This window comes from Adiantum capillus-veneris, chromosome 15, assembly GCF_014529385.1.
Source record: "Adiantum capillus-veneris isolate H3 chromosome 15, ASM1452938v2, whole genome shotgun sequence".
In the NCBI taxonomy this organism is placed as follows: domain Eukaryota; kingdom Viridiplantae; phylum Streptophyta; class Polypodiopsida; order Polypodiales; family Pteridaceae; genus Adiantum; species Adiantum capillus-veneris.
Window position 1 is genome coordinate 6,948,554 of NC_140945.1, and position 18,154 is coordinate 6,966,707.

The 18,154-nt window shown below is 44.0% G+C and overlaps 1 protein-coding gene across 4 annotated transcripts in view; it reads right to left on the bottom strand.

The window, feature by feature from the left end:
* Window positions 1-18,154, bottom strand: part of LOC147440218 (putative glucan 1,3-beta-glucosidase A) — a 71,117-nt gene that overhangs the window by 13,271 nt on the left and 39,692 nt on the right. Inside the window, exons 1-6 of one of the 4 annotated variants that reach the window (XM_086530002.1) lie at window positions 13,675-13,815; window positions 13,413-13,561; window positions 12,971-13,082; window positions 12,588-12,707; window positions 12,299-12,490; window positions 11,671-11,847 (exon numbers count right to left, since the gene is read on the bottom strand). In XM_086530002.1, coding sequence (XP_086386128.1) covers window positions 11,671-11,847; window positions 12,299-12,490; window positions 12,588-12,707; window positions 12,971-12,994 — 513 coding nt within the window. In that variant the 5' untranslated portion in view covers window positions 12,995-13,082; window positions 13,413-13,561; window positions 13,675-13,815. The other 3 variants (XM_086530001.1, XM_086530000.1, XM_086530003.1) reach the window with 3 other exon arrangements.

The following is an 18,154-nucleotide window of genomic DNA, read 5'->3' on the forward strand; positions in this document are numbered from 1 at the left end:
TTATATCTTTCTAGGTCATCCTACCCTCTTTGTACACTGCGGCCACATCCAGAACTAAAATGTAGCCTCTGTAGCAAAGGATTCCACTTTGGCTAGTCAATGACCCCACTTGGCTAACCATAGTCCTTGTCCAACCTTAGTGCTCTCTTGTCCTCAGGCCTGGACTCCCTCTGGACAGTTCCACACTAGCTATGCAATGCAGGGCAGTTAGATTTCCCGAGGGGTGTTTCCAAAAAGTGAAAGTAAATAGATAATAAGAAAGAAATCAACAAAAAGGATAGATAGTAGTCACACGCTGGTGACAAGAAGTGTGACTCCAGCCCAAACCAGTGCACAACAAACTGAAGGAGAGGATCAGACATCTGGCAACACTGAACAAACTCAAGAAGCAGATCAAATATTAACGAAATTAATCAAACTACTAGACAGTTTAAAGTGCCTCCAAAAACAACCATATAATGAAAAACGCAGACAAAGCCCTATTGCCTTACTCTTTCCCTATGGCACTATATGAAACTCATCAAACAGACCCTAATACCATTACAGAGGGGTGTGCAGCAGCCATCCAGTTAGGATGGAATACATTTGTGAATTCCATGTATTGGCCTTACAGTCCTGGTGCTTAGTGGCCTCTGATCCTCCTGTGGCAGATCCTGGTGGTGGAGGAGACGGCGGATTATCGTCATCATCATCATCCTTATCATCGTCACCGTGGTTGGTGAGATCCATCCCTTCATCACCAGGTTCCTCCTCATCCTTGTCGTAGTCTTCATCTTGCGCCTTCTGGCTGTTGAGGAACTCCGTCATGGCTTCATTGACCAATGCAGTGATGTATTCTTTTGTTTTGTTTTGTAGATAAGACTGGATCGACTCAATAACCTTTTGCAGATTAGCCAGATTCAGAGTGAGATCGCCATCTGCATCCACAATGTCTACTAGGGAGTGATAGATATACTTTTCAAGTATTGCCTTCTTCATCAGATTGTGAGTTTCATAAAGTGTTCTATAGTCGGCCCTTTTTAGCTTCAACAGTGTTTTAAATCTTTCCACTGCCAGATGGGTAGTTGCTAACCCATCACAAGCTCACCATAAACAAGAGAGATGTAATGCAAACTTGGAATGCATTTGTTTATTCATGAAAGGAGCTTTAAGTAGCTCTACAGTTTTGCATCATTACATGTGGGATAATTCCACCTCTTCTCTCAATGACTCATACTCTAGTGACTCTAGGACAAAGCTGAAACCGGCCCGTAGGGCGGTAGACGTTGGCTTTCACCCGAAATTCTTTACTTTAGACACATACACAAAGCACTTTGCAAAGGTAACCTGTAACAAGGATTAACACCTAAGTACACACACGGCTCGGAAGCTAGAATGCTCTGAGCAGACACCGACAACCTGTAGGCCCCAAAATTGGCGCCCCTTTCGGTATTTCTTTATTCTTTAACAGAGGGAATAAAACCTGTGATCTCCTACAAGCTGCCCCACACAATCTAGGCTAAGAAACACCTGTTCTGACTCGGCAACATAACTGTACTAGGACACTTCACAGTCAATATCCCCACGCAATAGGTCACTTTCCCGACGCATACGGACACTTCGCAAAACCTGGCGAGAATCTGCAACACGATGGATTCTCTATTTTCTGCCCCGAAAATGCACCAGTTCACCTGTACAGCGGTCCCCTCGCGTCCCCGAACCTCCTGGGGGATTAGGGTCCGTTTAGGGCCGAAACCCTAAACCTGCAAAATACACAGCAGGCTGTAGTTCACTGTTTTGGGCTCCGTTTCGCGTGCCGGTCGCATCTATAGCAAGACCTCGAGCTCCCGCACCTGTAGGGCTACTTGCCCTTTGAATCGGACGAGATTTCTGGCGTGAAACCTCTCCGAATTCGCCTGTACCTGCAGGGGATTATGAAACCGGCCCGTAGGGCGGTAGGCGTTGGCTTTCACCCGAAATTCTTTACTTAAACACACACACAGAGCACTTTGCAAAGGAGACCTGTAACGAGAATTAACACTTCATCACACACACGGCTCGGAAGCTAGAATGCTCCGAGCAGACGCCGACAACCTGTAGGCCCCAAAATTGGCGCCCCTTTCGGTATTTCTTTATTCTTTAGGAGGGTAAATTACAAGGTAAGGTCCTGGGAATCCTTCACGTGTATCCACCTAGATACCATTTGATTTGGCCAAATTTCGGCAGCATAACAGCCCCAAAACTTGCGCGAAACCAATTCCCCTGCTGGAACTCGCTTGCACTGTCGTATACCCTCTGATTCCTGTCCAAAAACAGTAAATTCAGCACACTGTATTTACTGGTTTTTGCCCTGTTTTCAGCCCCAAACAGTCCCCTAACTGTCCTTTGCCAGTGGGGCACGATTCCCAATGATCCTGGCGTCCGTATGGCTGAAAAACAGTCAAATTACAGCGCATACACAGCGCTGATTTTGCACCTGTACGGTGAGGTTATGACCCTCACTAGTGCCTGCTTTGGAGCAGCAGTTAGCTACCCCTGTTCCTGCTCAAGAAGGCTCTTGCCTCAGCACAAAAGCATGAACCCACACAACTGTACATCAGTCAAATGAGTAGCCCTCTTGTGGGGCATCACATAACTGCACGTAGGGGAGAAAGAGAGCAGTATGTAGCGTGCGGGGCATCACTCCCGTCACCATACTGTGCATAGAGGGCAAGGTAAGCATTCCATAGCTTCTGTACCTGTTGCAATCCGCCTGTGGCTGAAAATGGCGCCCCCTTTTATGATATGCAGCTCGTTTTTGCCTCCCAGAGTGGCAGAATCGCTCACAAGCTGACACGTCGCCCAGTTTCCGAGTTTGGGCTTTCCCTGCTAAAAATATCTCAACTGGTGCGTCAGTTGACTTCGCGGCAGAGTTGTAAAGTGTTCCCCTAGTCATACCGAAGGTAATGACGCGAACACATTTCGTGGCCCAAAATAGCAATTCCCTAAATTTTAGGAGATGCTTCCGTTGGGCTCCCATTGGTCTTCTGACCATCTATCCTCATTGGGACCGCATCCAAAAATGCAATGTGGCCCAACTGTCGGATACTTTTTGTTGGTAGTCCCACCTTGACTTTACGCCTTAATTGAGTTCACTTCCTAGTATCCACCAACTTGCTAAGTGCGACGGGGGGACCTATATGATCTTGCTCTGAGCCTAGACATCCTCTTACCATACGAATTCCAGTGCCGACCACTTCCCGTCTGCGGGTGAATCTACCGTTCACATTGGCCATACAATGTCCGACCGTTTGCTACTTCAAGAAGAGGGTCTTAAACAAATAAAATAAACCCCATTGGAAAGAAACCAACAACCAAGGTTAGCAGTTGCCACATCTCTGTGACATGGTTAATAACTGCCACGTCCTCGTGACATATTAGCTGCTAGCTAATCCAGTACCTGTGCAAGAGGCTCTTGCCTCGACAATCGCGCATGAACCCACATAACTGTACATTGGTCAAATGAAAAGCCCACTAGTGGGGCATAACATACTGCTCGTAGGAGAGAGAGAGAGAGAGAGAGAGAGAGAGAGAGAGAGCAGTGCGTAGCGTGCAGGGCATCACTCCTGGCACCGCATTGTACATAAGAGGGAAAAGAAGCACTCCATAGCTCTTAACCTGTGACAGATTGCAAATGAAGGCCTGCCCCAGCTAAAAATTCAGCGCTGATTTTTCTGCAAGAGGAAAGTCATGAAAAATCGACACTTGGCGCATTTACAAGCATTTGCCTCGAGTTCGCCGCTTAAAAATATCCTGACCGGTTGCCAAGTTGACGTCGCGGCAGAGTTGTAAAATGTTCCCCTAGTCATACCGGAGGTAATGACACGAACGCATTTCACGGCCCAAAATAGCAGTTCCCTAAATTTTAGGAGATGCTTCCGTTGGGCTCCCACTGGTCTTCTGACCATCTATCCTCATTGGGACCGCATCCAAAAATGCAATGTGGCCCAACTATCGGATACTTTCAGTTGGTAGTCACACCTTGACTTTAGGCCTTTATTGAGTTCACTTCCTAGTATCCACCAACTTGCTAAGTGCGACGGGGGGACCTATATGATCTTGCTCTAAGCCTAGATATCCTCTTACCATACAAATTCCAGTGCCGATCACTACCCATCTGCGGGTGAAACTACCGTTCACATTGGCCATGCAATGTCCGACCGTTTGCTACTTCAAGAAGAGGATCTCAAAAATAAAAACAAAACCCCTTGGAAAGAAACCAGCAACTAAAGTTAGCAGTTGCCACGTCCTCGTGACATAGTTAACAGTTGCCACGTCCCCGTGACACAAAGCTCACACCTTACAATCCTCCCCTTGGAGGTTTGGACTATGAAGAAACTGACATCTCTGGCACACTTCAATCCAAGAGCCAAAAAACATCTCCAATCCAAGAGACCATCCCCAATCCAGGAGACAAACCATCTCTAATCCAAGAGACACTCAACACCTCCCCTCAAAACACATGTATAAAATTGAGACCAAGCTAGTCCAAGCAATAAATACAATTGAAGAGGAAAGGTAAAATAAAAGCTACAGAATGTCGTCGTAGACTAGAAGGCTATTGTCGCTCTCTCATCTTCATCTTTGTCTTCTTTTGCCAAATAGACTTTGGGCCTCGGATTTCTCCTACTACTAATTTTCCCTCCTCCTCTCGAAGTGAATTTTTGAATTTCCCCATGGTGCCTTGGAGCGGTCTTTGCACTTGGAGACTCTTTAAGGCCAGTGTCTAAAACTCTGTACAAAATAAAAGCTCTTTTTATTTTTCTTTGAGTGCATACAAATATGGATGCAAGAACTTGTACAAGACGCAAAAATAAAATTTGTGCGAAATCATGTAAACTAAGTGCATATCACATGGAAACTTCGTGTTAATCCTTTGCTCCTCCCCTCGAGCTTCAGCTCATCATAAATGCCTTAATAGACATGGCATACATAACATAAAGTTGTGCTTGGATGCAAATACTTTTGACTTTGAAATTTTTCCAAAAGACTATCCCTTTGCTAGTGTGAAGTACCTCTTCACCTTTTTGGGTGAAACCCCTCTTCACAACAAAAGTTTTGAGCTTTTTATATATACCTAGATGAATCCAGGATAAGCCCAGACTCACCCTTGAAGGAAAGTGCAAGGTATAGACCCATGGTAGTCGCCCACAAGACAATATAACCATCAGCTCCATCATGCATAGTATTGACAAAATACCACGACATCCCCACTAACATCGTCAGTGCCCAATAGTGGGTGTAGAACTAGGTACTAATAGAACTAGGTACTAACATATGCTCCCCAACAGAACACACACCACACATACACACACATGAGCATACATCAACACAGAGTTTGGCGTACTGAGTTTTTGTCGTGACTCTGGAGATCAAGGGCAAACTCAGCCATAATGAATCCTAGCACTAAAACAAGCATTAAATCAAAAAAATTAGTACACAAATGAGGTAGTTGCTAGGGCATACGCACCACAAAAGATAGAAAGAATCAACACAAAATCAATTGGTCGTAACTCGGACGAAAACTTCACAATGTGAAGTCTGCATGTCCGCTATACAACTAAAAAATATACCTAGATGAATCCAGGATAAGCCCAGACTCACCCTTGAAAGAAAGTGCAAGGTATAGACCCATGGTAGTCACCCACAAGACAATATAACCATCAACTCCATCATGCATAGTATTAACTAAATACCACGACATCCCCACTAATGTCGTCAGTGCCCAATAGTGGGTGTAGAACTAGGTACTAACATATGCTCCCCAACACAACACACACCACACGTACACACACATGAGCATACATCAACACAAAGTTCAGCGTACTGAGTTTTTGTCATGACTACGGAGATCAAGGGCAGACCCAGCCATAATGAAGCCTAGCACTACAAGAAGCATTAAATCGAAAAAATTAGCACAAAAATGAGGTAGTTGATAGGGCATACGCACCATCAAAAGATAGAAAGAATCAGCACAAAATCAACTGGTTGTAACTCGGACGAAAACTTCACGATGTGAAGTCTACATGTCCGTTATACGACTAAAAAATATACCTAGATGAATCCAGGATAAGCCCAGATTCGCCCTTGAAGGAAAGTGCAAGGTATAGACCCATGGTAGTCACCCACAAGACAATATAACCATCAGCTCCATCATGCATAGTATTGACTAAATACCACGACATCCCCACTAACGTCGTCAGTGCCCAATAGTGGGTTAGAACTAGGTACTAACATATGCTCCCCAACACCACACACCACACGTACACACACATGAGCATACATCAACACAAAGTTCAGCTTACTTAGTTTCTGTCATGACTCCGGAGATCAAGGGCAGACTTACCCATAATGAAGCCTAGCACTAAAAGAAGCATTAAATCGAAAAAATTAGCACAAAAATGAGGTAGTTGATAGGGCATACGCACCACAAAAGATAGGAAGAATCAGCACAAAATCAACTGGTCGTAACTCGGACGAAAACTTCACAATGTGAAGTCTGCATGTCCACTATACGACTAAAAAATATACCTGAATGAATCCAGGATAAGCCCATATTCACCCTCGAAGGAAAGTGCAAGGTATAGACCCATGGTAGTCACCCACAAGACAATATAACCATCAGCTCCATCATGCATAGTATTGACTAAATACCACGACATCCCCACTAACGTCGTCAGTGCCTAATAGTGGGTGTAGAACTAGGTACTAACATATGCTCCCCAACACAACACACACCACACGTACACACACATGAACTTGTTTGAACTTCCTTTGAATGCTTGCTTGATAAAGGCTTTTTGATGCTTAGGTGTGCTCTTGAATTCCCTTTGATGTGTTCGATGTAGATGAAGCCTGTGAGAAGGGGGTGTCACAAGACGGACACACGTGCCAATAGAAAAGAACAAACTGAACAGACTTTTAGCAGTTCAATAACAACCGAATTGAAAGAGAGAGAACACACGACACGGAGTGGCGGAATTCCACCCCAAAGCATATTGGCCCCAAACCTTGGTGCCCCTTTCGGTATTTCTTTATATTACTTGAACTCAGTACAATGTCGATACTCGCGCTCTGCACCTTCTACTGAAGCGTGCCAGAGGCTGAGCCCTCTACACATATTCAAAGGCCCTTGGCCTCAAAAGAAGTTACATGAAAAGCAATAAACTCAAAAGCATCTGGTCCAAAAGTGCCAAAAGCTGCCAGTGCATTTTGCGAAAATCTGTATAGTTGCCACATCATCAACGTAAAACACGAAAATCCATACAACTGCCACGTCAACGCTGTCAACGAAAATTGCGGAAATCCATACAGCTGCCACATCAACATGCCAACGTGAAGTCCGAGATTCCGTACAGCTTTGCCACGTCATCAGTTCCCCACGCAATTGAGTGTGTGCGCGTTGGCTTGTTTTACTTTTTCTCTTTAGGTCACTTGGGCCCCATCGAAGGGGGTCCCATAAGTTGACGGGAACTTCTTTAAAAATAGCCCCACTCGGTGAGGATCTATAAGTTGGTGAGAACTTCGACTTCTTTTGCTGCTTCTAGGGTTTAGGCCCATCGGCCCGGATCTGTAAGTCAGCTCCGTTCTTTCAGTGGCACGTCAGCAATTTGTGACATCCCCCCTTCTTGAAAGAAAGTAATCGTCCACGATTACAACATATCTGCAAAACAACTCAAATTAGCTCAAAAATTTCCGAGGATCATTTCGAGGGACAATCAATTTGCTCTCTTTTTTTTCTTTTTGATTAAGGAGTTAGCTTCTCCTTTCGGCTCTTTTGTTAAGAAGTTGGCTTCTCCTTTCGTCCAGAACGGAACTCTTGATATTCCGGTGTAGTAAAATTAGCCACCACACCCAAACCGCACTGATCTTCCACGGGTGTCTTGATGCACTAAAATTACATACCCAGGCAATCTCATCCAATTAGGAATATTCAATGGTTGGCACATCCCAATGCAAGACAAATGCTCACATATGCATGTTATAAGACATAGAAACATAAAGTCGCCGATGAACACTCCTCCCGCATAACCTAACAAGGTCCAGGCAAGGAGATATTCAACGACTCCCTCATCACTCCGCCCGCATCACCTAAAAGGTCCGATCAGAGAGATATAGAGGCCTTTTACAACCAAAACGCCCCCCAGACCGCAACCTGCGTCGTGCTCAGACTTCTTAATACTCCTCCCGCATAACCATCCAGGTCCAAGCCGAGAGTAACAACAACAATATTTTTCAAGCATTCAATACTCCCCCCGCAAATAACCCCAAGGGTCCGGGCCATGAGTATGTGCAAGCATTTTCAAACATCGTTTCTCACTACTACACCCGGGAGTAAATCACCAAGCATTGAAACCAGTATTCAAACCAGAGTCGAACAGTTCAAATCGGCACCAAGACAAGTTCAAAACATATACCATCCATTTCAAACAAATTTTCAAACAATCTTTCTTAAACACTGCTCAAAAGTATCTAGCTATAAAAACAACCACACAGTTCATTCAGGGTTGTGTTGTAACAAACTTGGACACCCCAAGTCTAGAATTTGTAGCGACACGAGAGAGAATCACTTAAAATGCTTTACAACTTTAAAATCATAGTTCAATTTGATTGACACGGCTCGGTGTAGTTCCGTGCCCAGAGAGATTGGCCCCAAAGATTGGCACCCCTTTCAATATTTCTTTTATATTAATCTTTGAGCAAAGTACAACTCCCACAAGGTCCTCTGCTCTCAGACTTTGCGTCCAAATGCTCTGAAGAATGAGGCCCTTTAGGCTCTTTTATTCTTACAAGGGATGCCCAAAAGCAGAGCCCCAAAAGCAGTTAAACTCAAAAGCAAGCTGTCCCAAAAGCTTTTAAACTTAAAAACAAAAGTTCCAAAAAGCTATTGGCTCCAAAAACTGCCCAAAAAGCAGTCAGTGCAATTCACGGAATTTCCGTACAGCTGTTAGCACAAATTACGAGCATGTCCGTACAGCCTGCCACATTAGCATGCCAGCAAAAAATCCAGGTTTCCGTACAACTACCACGTCAGTCTGTCAATGCATAAAGCGGACGTCCGTACAATCTGTCCGTATTGCCACATCAGCAATCAACGTGTATGTGTCCGAGGGCCTGCCACATCACCAGTTTGTGACATACCCCCCTCTTGAAAGAATTGTAATCGTGTCACAAACTGTTGATGTGTCGAAGCCCTTACAAATAGAGCCAATTGATGTCGGCTGAGGGGCCTAAACCCTAAGAAGAACAAGTAACAGAAGAAGAAGTCCCATCAACTTATGGGGACCCCGTCCAATGGGCCCCCAAGAGACATAAAGGATTAAAATAAAGCAAGACCCACACACGCAGAAAAAGAAGTACTTGCACCCATACTGATGACGTCGCAATTGTACGATCAAAACCCGAAAATTGCGTTGACATGATGACGTGGCAGGCTGTACGGATTTCCGCGTTTTGCACTGGCTGATGATGTGGCAGTTGTACGAATTTTTTCGTAAATTACGCTGGCAGCTTTTTGGCATTGTTTTAGAACCAGATGCTTTTGAGATTGAAGGCTTTTCATTGTAAACTACTTTTGAAGCCTAGGGCCTTTAAATATGAGGTTAGGGCTCATTCTCTGGCATGCTTCCTAGAAAAGGTGCAAAGTCTGGAGTACCGGCTTGTACTGTGTTGATGTAATATAAAAAAATACCAAAAGGGATGCCAAGGTTTGGGGACAATACTCCCTGGGGTGGAATTCCACCACTCCGTGTCGTGTGTCGTCTCTCTTTCAGTTCAGTTGTTATTGAAGTGCTAAAAGTCTGTTCAGTTTGTTCTTTTCTATTGGCACGTGGTGCCCGTCTTGTGACAGTGGTATCAGAACATCAGGCATGTGCTTTTCTAAAAGCATACCAGTCCTTCCAAAGATGAGACAAAGCAAGATCGCACTTCCAAAGCTTATTGGAAATTTGAGCTTCGTGCTCCGACCCCAGACTTATTAAGCACTCCCACACTTACTTCATCGTGCATCGGACGCGCTCCCGTCCTCACTGCTCATGTCTTACAGGGCATAAGCCATAAAGATCACTTGCAAGAGAAGGATCCAAGATTTGTTTCGAGTCACTGTTTTTCTCAAAAGCAGTCATGCAGATGTTGATGTCTATGGCTACCAAGTACCACACTCCACGTACTTGACAAGCTTTTAAGAAAAATTTTGTCCGAAGTTATATGGTTTCTGACATCTTCCTTCGGAGTGCAACTTCTCGCAGAGTTGGGTATCTTGAAATGCTTGCCACGAAAACCTAGCAGATTATATTTTGAAATTTCTCGACATCTCTCAGTAGATGTCTTTTCACGAGTTGATGACCTTGGAGGTTTGGTGTGATTGCTATGGCTTGGGACTATGATCGCCGCCAGAGGAACATTGTCTGTTGAAGAGCTGATGCACCATGCTGTGCTCGGCTACGACCTTATGGCTAATGACGCCCAAATTAAGCTTGATGGCTCTAATGAAAGCTGAAGCAGAGGAGGTTTATACTAAGCAAAGGGAAAGATGAGCGGAGCATCAAATCTCATTGAAATTTTGCATTCAAGGGTTCTATAAAATGGCGTCAAGGAGTGCTTCGCACACACACAAATTGCACAAGGCAATGATGTTTGCAATAAGAGTAATTATGTGGTAAAGAAAGTTAAAAATGAACACAAAAGGATGTACACTAATTGAAAAAATTGCACACAAGATCAATGCTAAATGCGAGTTCCCCCTCACCTAATCACCAAAGGGTAGTGGAGCATGGTCTTGCCCAAGTGGTGATTAGAGATTGTGATTATTAAGCTAATGCAAATAAAGATTAGGAAATGCTAATTGAAGAATGCTACTCACACAAATGCATACTAATAAACCTAGCTAGCACACCATGGCTCTGATACCACTTGATGGGAATGAAATCGTGCTAGCTAGGGTGGATGAAAGACAAACATCGTGCACACAAGCGAGTATGCGTAGGCTAGATTATCACTCAAGCAAATTAGGTTCCAAGATAAATTAACTTGAACTCATAAACACGATCTTGAGTGTTGCTAACCCATCACAAGCTCACCATAAACAAGAGAGATGTAATGCAAACTTGGAATGGATTTGTTATTCATGAAAGAAGCTTTAAGTAGCTCTACAGCGTTGCACCATTACATGTGGGATAATTCCACCATTTCTCTCATTGACTCATACTCTAGTGAAAGTAGGACAAAGCTCACACCTTACAAGTAGTTCCATCCAACGTCAAAACAGGGGGAGTTGATGAAGCAAGGAGAGTTGATGCAACGTGGGAAGGTACGGGATCATGTGTGCCATTGTGGAGCCATGCGCGCAGAGTAGGCGATGAAGCGCGAGTGCTATATTGATGATCTTGCATGGGAACATGACCACGCTTTGTGAGCTTGAAAAGCAAACTAGGGGCTAGTAATTAGCCGTTAGTAGTTAGGGATAGGATGGTGAGAGAACTATAGCTTGGGTCTATCGCCATAGCTAGAAGAGTGCAGAAGAGTGTTCCAGCAAGCTGAAGCACAACCCTTCCCTTATCCTTACGATAAAATTTGGGCCCACCCTACAAAGAAAAACTCAAAGAAATAGATACAAGATATATATGAGTGAGTGTTAAATGGAAGAACGTTCACCTTGAAAACCCTAGCAGCCTTCTTGGGCCCCCAACCATTGGCAAGCTGGTACTCTCCATGCAAAGGGGAAGCAATGGTTATAGTCATTTCAAATGTGGCCGAATTGTTGCCCCAATCAGGCTCTGAGGGTGACACATAATCTGCAGTGAGGTTGTTTGAATCTTTATTAGCCTTAGCCTGCACATTGCAAGAATGCAGATTAGCATTTATAAAGTTGAAAACCCAAGCACACATGTTCAAGTATGTGTCTTTATGTTTAGAAACCAAAACAGGTATTCTGAGTTATTGTTTGAACCTATACACACGAACAAGTGTTCCGCATGGCTAGCTACACAAATAGTGCACACCCCAGATATGTAACGTTTCAACTCTTGCAACCTCCAAATACACATAATACTCCCACCCACTAGAATCAACAGCCGCTGCAAACCCCTGTATTGTAGGATGGCTACTAGCTACATGTAAGACAAGCTTATAATACTCTCTTGCCACCCAAAATAATAAACAGTGTGCACGCAAGCAATATGCCAACGTAAGACTCTAAAGTATTTTTGAATTTGAAGAATTGCACGCAAGGTATCAATCAATGGCAACGAAAGCATAAATTGCAGTAATTATGGCATGCAACCTGAAGATACATTCCATTGTTAGCTTTGATGTGCACTCTATTGTTGTTTGAATTTCTTGTTATTGTAAACCTCTCCCACTCTTTTGCAGTTCCTCCAGTGGCTTTCACATCACCCCCGCCTCCGTTCACCGCAGTTATGAACTGATTATTGAATACACGAAAATTGTAGATGCCGTCTGAATATCGCCAGACCTTACAAAGCACACAACATTAGGAAGTCCACATGCAAAATCTACATGTGAATACATACTACACACCCTCCCTCACAAATGCAAAAAAACTACCAAACCTTAAATGTTTCCCACCCAGATGCTGTTTGCCTGTTAACTACTACTTGCTGCCCACCTCCACCTTCTGCGCTCATGTATTTGTTCAGCGTCACAGATTTGAGCTGAACTTGAGATCCATCCTAGCCAAGAATATTCACACAATTTCATGTTACATCCCATCATAGACCACCCATGATTTCTGAAAGAAACTCGATCAGCTTAAGGTGATGAGAAGAAATTAACTAAAGCAAAATCAAAATGCGGAATTGTATTGTGTATACACATGCCCAACAGCGCATGCAGAAGCCAGTATAAGGTCCAAGTGAGAGAAGGGGGAAAGAAAAAACTTCGAATAAGTAACAAAGAACGATAAAGCGACAAGGGAAGCATCGAAAAAATGAACCTGTAAACCAGATCGTGCGTGCATGCACGCATGTGTGCGTGTTCATATTCACACATGGTCATGACTATGACAGCTTTAAGCTTGAAATCCAATCGATGCTACCAATTAGCACCTGTAAATGCAAATACAAGTTAATTATCACTTATATATGTGTATGTGCATTGTTTGTAAATAGCTGTCGATGTATATTAGCATGCTCCCGGTTATCACATACCTTTGTAAATGAAGTTAGTGTTTGCTACTCCAAAAAAACAGACAAAGCTGTGGTGTGAAAAGTTGTAATTAGACATAGGCATTCGCCTTCTGTGCCCACTGGCTTGTGTTTAAACTCTCATTGAACAGCACCAGCACCAATTAGCCAATGGGTAAGGTCTAGTTTAAGCGCACATCCCTAAACATAAACATAAGCACTAGTAACAAAGAGACACAAAATGATGTTTACAAGGAGATCAGCATCCGGAATCCCCTCCCAAAGAGAAGGCCTTATCCATTGCTCAATGACAAGCCATCCACCTAGATTCACAGCAGCCAGCTTTTGAGATGTAGCAAGCTTCCTCTCATCCTTTGCTGCATTTTTGTGCCTCGCAAGTCCTGTACAAAGAGAAAAAAGGAATGAAACGTGTCGTCATCATTGCATAGGAAACTGTCACTCTTATAATGCAGATTGAGGTTGGGTTGGTTGCAATCCATGAGCCAAAACTCACGTGCACAGTACTTTTCTTTTGCGCCTTGTTAAAAGTACGCTTCCTCTTCGTGTGCACATGGTGTTTGATCGGCGCAAAGAGTACAAATTTCAAAAGCTCATTCGGGATCCAATTTCATTCTCTTGCAACACGAGTTGGGGGGTTCACCTGTGGCAACAGAGCCTCGACCACCAAAGGAGGAGATTAGGAGCAGGTAAAAGAGCGTAAAGGAACGCCAGCAGTTTGGAGGCCAAGACAAAGCCATAGCAACGACTCAGGAGGAGGCGAGAGAGAGAGAGTGTGAGAGAGAGAGAGAGGAGTAAATGGCGTCCTCATCGAGGCAGGCTGCGTTCGCAATTTCACACCAGGGAGCGAGCGTCGAGGCTGGTAGACTCAGGCCCCTGTCACACTGGGCCGCCTGCCCAACGAGAATTTTTTGGGTGGGCGCCTAGTTCGTCTCCTGCAGGTAGCCTTGCCTTTCAACCAACGTTTGTAGGCCGAGTGGTGGACTCTCCGCTTCTCGCGCTGATGGTCAGAGATCAAGACCTGTAACGTGCGTTCGCGGACTACTATTTGAGAGATGGCCACCGCTTTGGAAAGTTGGACGGGCTTGTGAAGCCGGCCATCTGACAAAGCTTCTAGTCTCGAAATCACTTTTTGGCGGGACAAATAGGGACGTGCCACCTCCGCTTGGCCATGTTTTGGGTGCCCCAGTGTGACAAGGGCCTTAATCACCTGTCGGGCCATCCTAAGCGTCCAGGGCTTAGCTGCATGGCAGCTTTGATTGGTTGTTGTCACGTCGTCAAAGGTCCCAAACAAGGTCGAGAGCCGAATCGGATGTACACCGTTCGATCCCAAATCAAGAACAATCAAGAGCCGAGGCTGGAATCGGAGGTGCACCATTCGATCTGGGATCAAACCAACAAGCGAACAATAATGGTGAGGCACACACTCGCTGAGGGTGCAATCGGGAGCACTTTTTATTTAAGTCTCAAAAGGATCGATCGTTTGAAGATTGCACACCACTAAATTCCACCTAAAAAGGAGGGTATCAATTAGCCCCAAGGCTAGCCCACCCACCCCCCCCCCCCCCCCCCCGCTCCCCCAAAAAAGTAAAATCATGAACTCCTGGTATAGCGGCCTACACATCTTTACGCGTACAATTGAAGGCAATTTGCACTCACACCCACATAGTCCATAGCGTTTGTCAATCTACGTAATTGAGCTCACCCTTTTCACTGTCTAATGTTACCATAGCTACACTACTAGTTATTGCTGCCACGCCTTATGAACACGGGGTGGTAAAGTTTCGATGGCAGGCCCATTCTTCCGTTGTGTTGTTTCTAAGTCCTAGGCAATGTCACCGAAAGTGTGTCAATCAAGTGACAATTAGGCCTAGCTTTTCTTGGTGCACATTGAGAGCAAGAAGATACAAGTGCTAAAATTATGAGGCCTGCCACTTGAAAGTAGTAGTCTTTGAGTGCATTATGGACAAATATGTTTGATACAAACACTGGAAGGTTTGGTAGCTAGCATCACCACCAAAATTAGGGAAGCAACGAGTGTGTGGGCTCTATGCCAACCAGAACAAGCACAAGGCTTAAGCAAAGTAGCAAATGATTACACGATACTTGAAAATAACAATTAGCCTGCATTAACAAAAATCAAGAGAGCTAGTTGTTGGGGTGGTAAAGCCCAATGTGCCGCGCCTAAGTGTTGGACGGCCGGAGACTACCAGGAACTAACATTGACCATTCATTCTACATAAAAGAATAAGGACTCATAACCCTAACACTATTGTGTTTGGAGTCCACCCAAACCTCTGTCTCCTCTCTTCTCCATTGTTGCACACACACACACGCTCTCGCACGTGCTCTTCAAGTGGTATTAGAGCTCAGGGATAGGGAGCAGGGAGCACCATTGGAGCTCAGCGGGGAGGCAAGCGGAGAAGCAGCAAAAACTGCGGCACGTTTTTGCAGATCTATTTTGTACCGAAACCTCTTCATTTAAGTCGATTTCTAGCAATCCTGACCGGTTTTTCGTCCTCTTCAACTTTGCAGAATAAAGTTTTCTCAAAATCTTCACCAATATTGAGATGTCACTTAAACTCCCTGTATGTCGTGGAGTAAAAGCTGCAGATTTTTACAGATCCGTTTTAATCTGTAAAAACAGCTTATTTCAAGTCCATTCCAGCGATCCTTAACCATTTTCGCGTGGTGTACAACTTTGCAGAAGGAAGTTTGAGAGATACTCAGTTCAGACAGTAGGGTGGTCTACCCTCGTCGATTCTTTTGCGTACTGGTTTTCGTTGCAGACTCTTTCTGCAATGTCTGTCACATGCATATTTGATGTAAGGTCTTGAGGTTCTGTTATATTAGACAAACCGCCACAGCGGTTACAGAAAAGGATTTCTGTGGTTGATGTAAGATCTTATGTGGTTTATGTATTGTGATGAAATATGCAAAGCCTATTGTTGAGGGTCGTGGTAAGGTTTTATTGAGCTGGGGGATTCTCAAATGTGGAGATCCTTTCGGTGATACAGGTTTTGGAGTGAGCCCCCGGCATCCCCATAGTTTCGGCATCGACATAGGATTTATGTTCATGCGGTTAGTGCAGTATTGGTGTGCATCTGCTGACCCGTCATTGTTGACATTGCTGTCATCTTTATACATATGCCTTTGATAGTATTCAGTTCTTTGAGATTTTATCTTGCTGGTTTAGCCACTTTGATCAACATTTCAGTCATTGTACACATTTGTTTTGGGTTCATAAGTCAATTTTGCAGGGGAGACTCTGCCGAAATTTCAGGTTTTCTATCATCTTCTTTAGTGGAGCGGATCTATCACTTTTGTTCCTTGTCGAGTGATGGCTTCATCATCGGAGAACTCTTTGTTCAACATTGATTAGTTAGATGGCACTAACTTCCCATTTTGGAAGGAACAATTTTACAATGTCTTAGTACAGAAGAAGCAGATCCGGCCGATAAAGATGAAAGGGATAAAGCCTGAGGATATGGATGAGTATGATTGGCAGGAGTTGGATGAGCTTGCCAAGTCCACCATCATGCTGACTTTGTCAAAGAATGTGTACTTCAATGTGGACATGGAAAAGACTAGTTATGAGATGTAGAAGAAGTTATGTGACCTGTATGAGAAGCAAAGCAGCATCACAGGTTTATTGGTTGAAAAAGTTAGTTGATTTGAGGATGGATGAGGACACACACATGTGCAACCATCTCAATGAGTACAACACAATTTTCATTCAGCTTTCTGCGCAGGGAGTCAATTTTGACAATTCGGTCAAAGCAATGTTCTTGCTAGTTACGCTGCCAGAAACTTTTCGCACAGCCAGAAGTAACTCAACACCTCCTGATGGTTTAACATGTGCTGATGTTGAGGGTAGTTTGCTTACTAAAGAGGTTAGCAGGAAGAATCTCGATACTTCTCGTGGTACTAGCAATGCTCTCGTTGTTCGTGGTTGATCACAAGAAAAGGGCAAGCAGAATCAGAGAGGAAAATCTCGTAGCAAATCACGTGGCCGAAAAGGCATTGAGTGCTATCATTGTCACAAAAAGGGTCATATGAAGAAAGACTCTCGAAAGTGGAAATAAGAGAAAGGTAAAGACAAGAAGTCGGAAGAAAGCAAGACTAAGGAAAGCAGCATAAAGATTGAAGAGATCAACAATGTTTTTGTTGAAGATTCTGATGGAGATATTTATCTCACATCTACCATGGATTCAGCATTTTTGGTTGCCACTGATGACTATGCTTTACAGGATTGGGTTATTGACTCAGGTGCATCGTTTCATGTGACTCCTCACAGAGAGTGGTTCGGTACATATGATGCAGCCCATAAAGGTCGTGTTCGTCTTGGCAATGATTTTGCTTGCAACATAGTTGGTGTCGACGATGTGCGGCTGAAATTTCAGAATGGTTCTTCATTCATGCTCAAGAATGTGAGACATGTGTCGAAGCTTACCGAAAGCTTGATTAGTACATGACAATTGGATGATGTAGGATATTACTCCACATTTGATGATAGTTCATGGAAGACCACCAAAGGTTCTTTAGTGGTAGCACATGGTTCAAAATATGGGACTTTGTACATGCTACATGTATGCAATGTTAAAAACCCTATAATTTGTGTAACCGAGCAGCCAAGTGTTTCTTTGTGGCATCGCCGGCTAGGACATATGTCCCAAAAGGGAATGAAAATCTTATCTCGTTTTGGTTATGTGCCTGGCTTCAATTTCTTAGACTTTTCAGTTTGTGAGCATTGTCTTTATGGTAAACAAACACAGTCACCACACAAAAGGGGAAGCACTCGAAAAAGTGAGCCATTAGAGTTAGTGCATAGTGATGTCTGTGGACCTATGCCTAACGTATCCATGGGAGGTTCATTGTACTTTGTTACATTCATTGATGACTTCTCAAGGAAAGTGTGGGTATATCCTCTCAGGAAGAAGGATGAAGTTCTTTCAAAATTTCAGAATTTTGTGGCA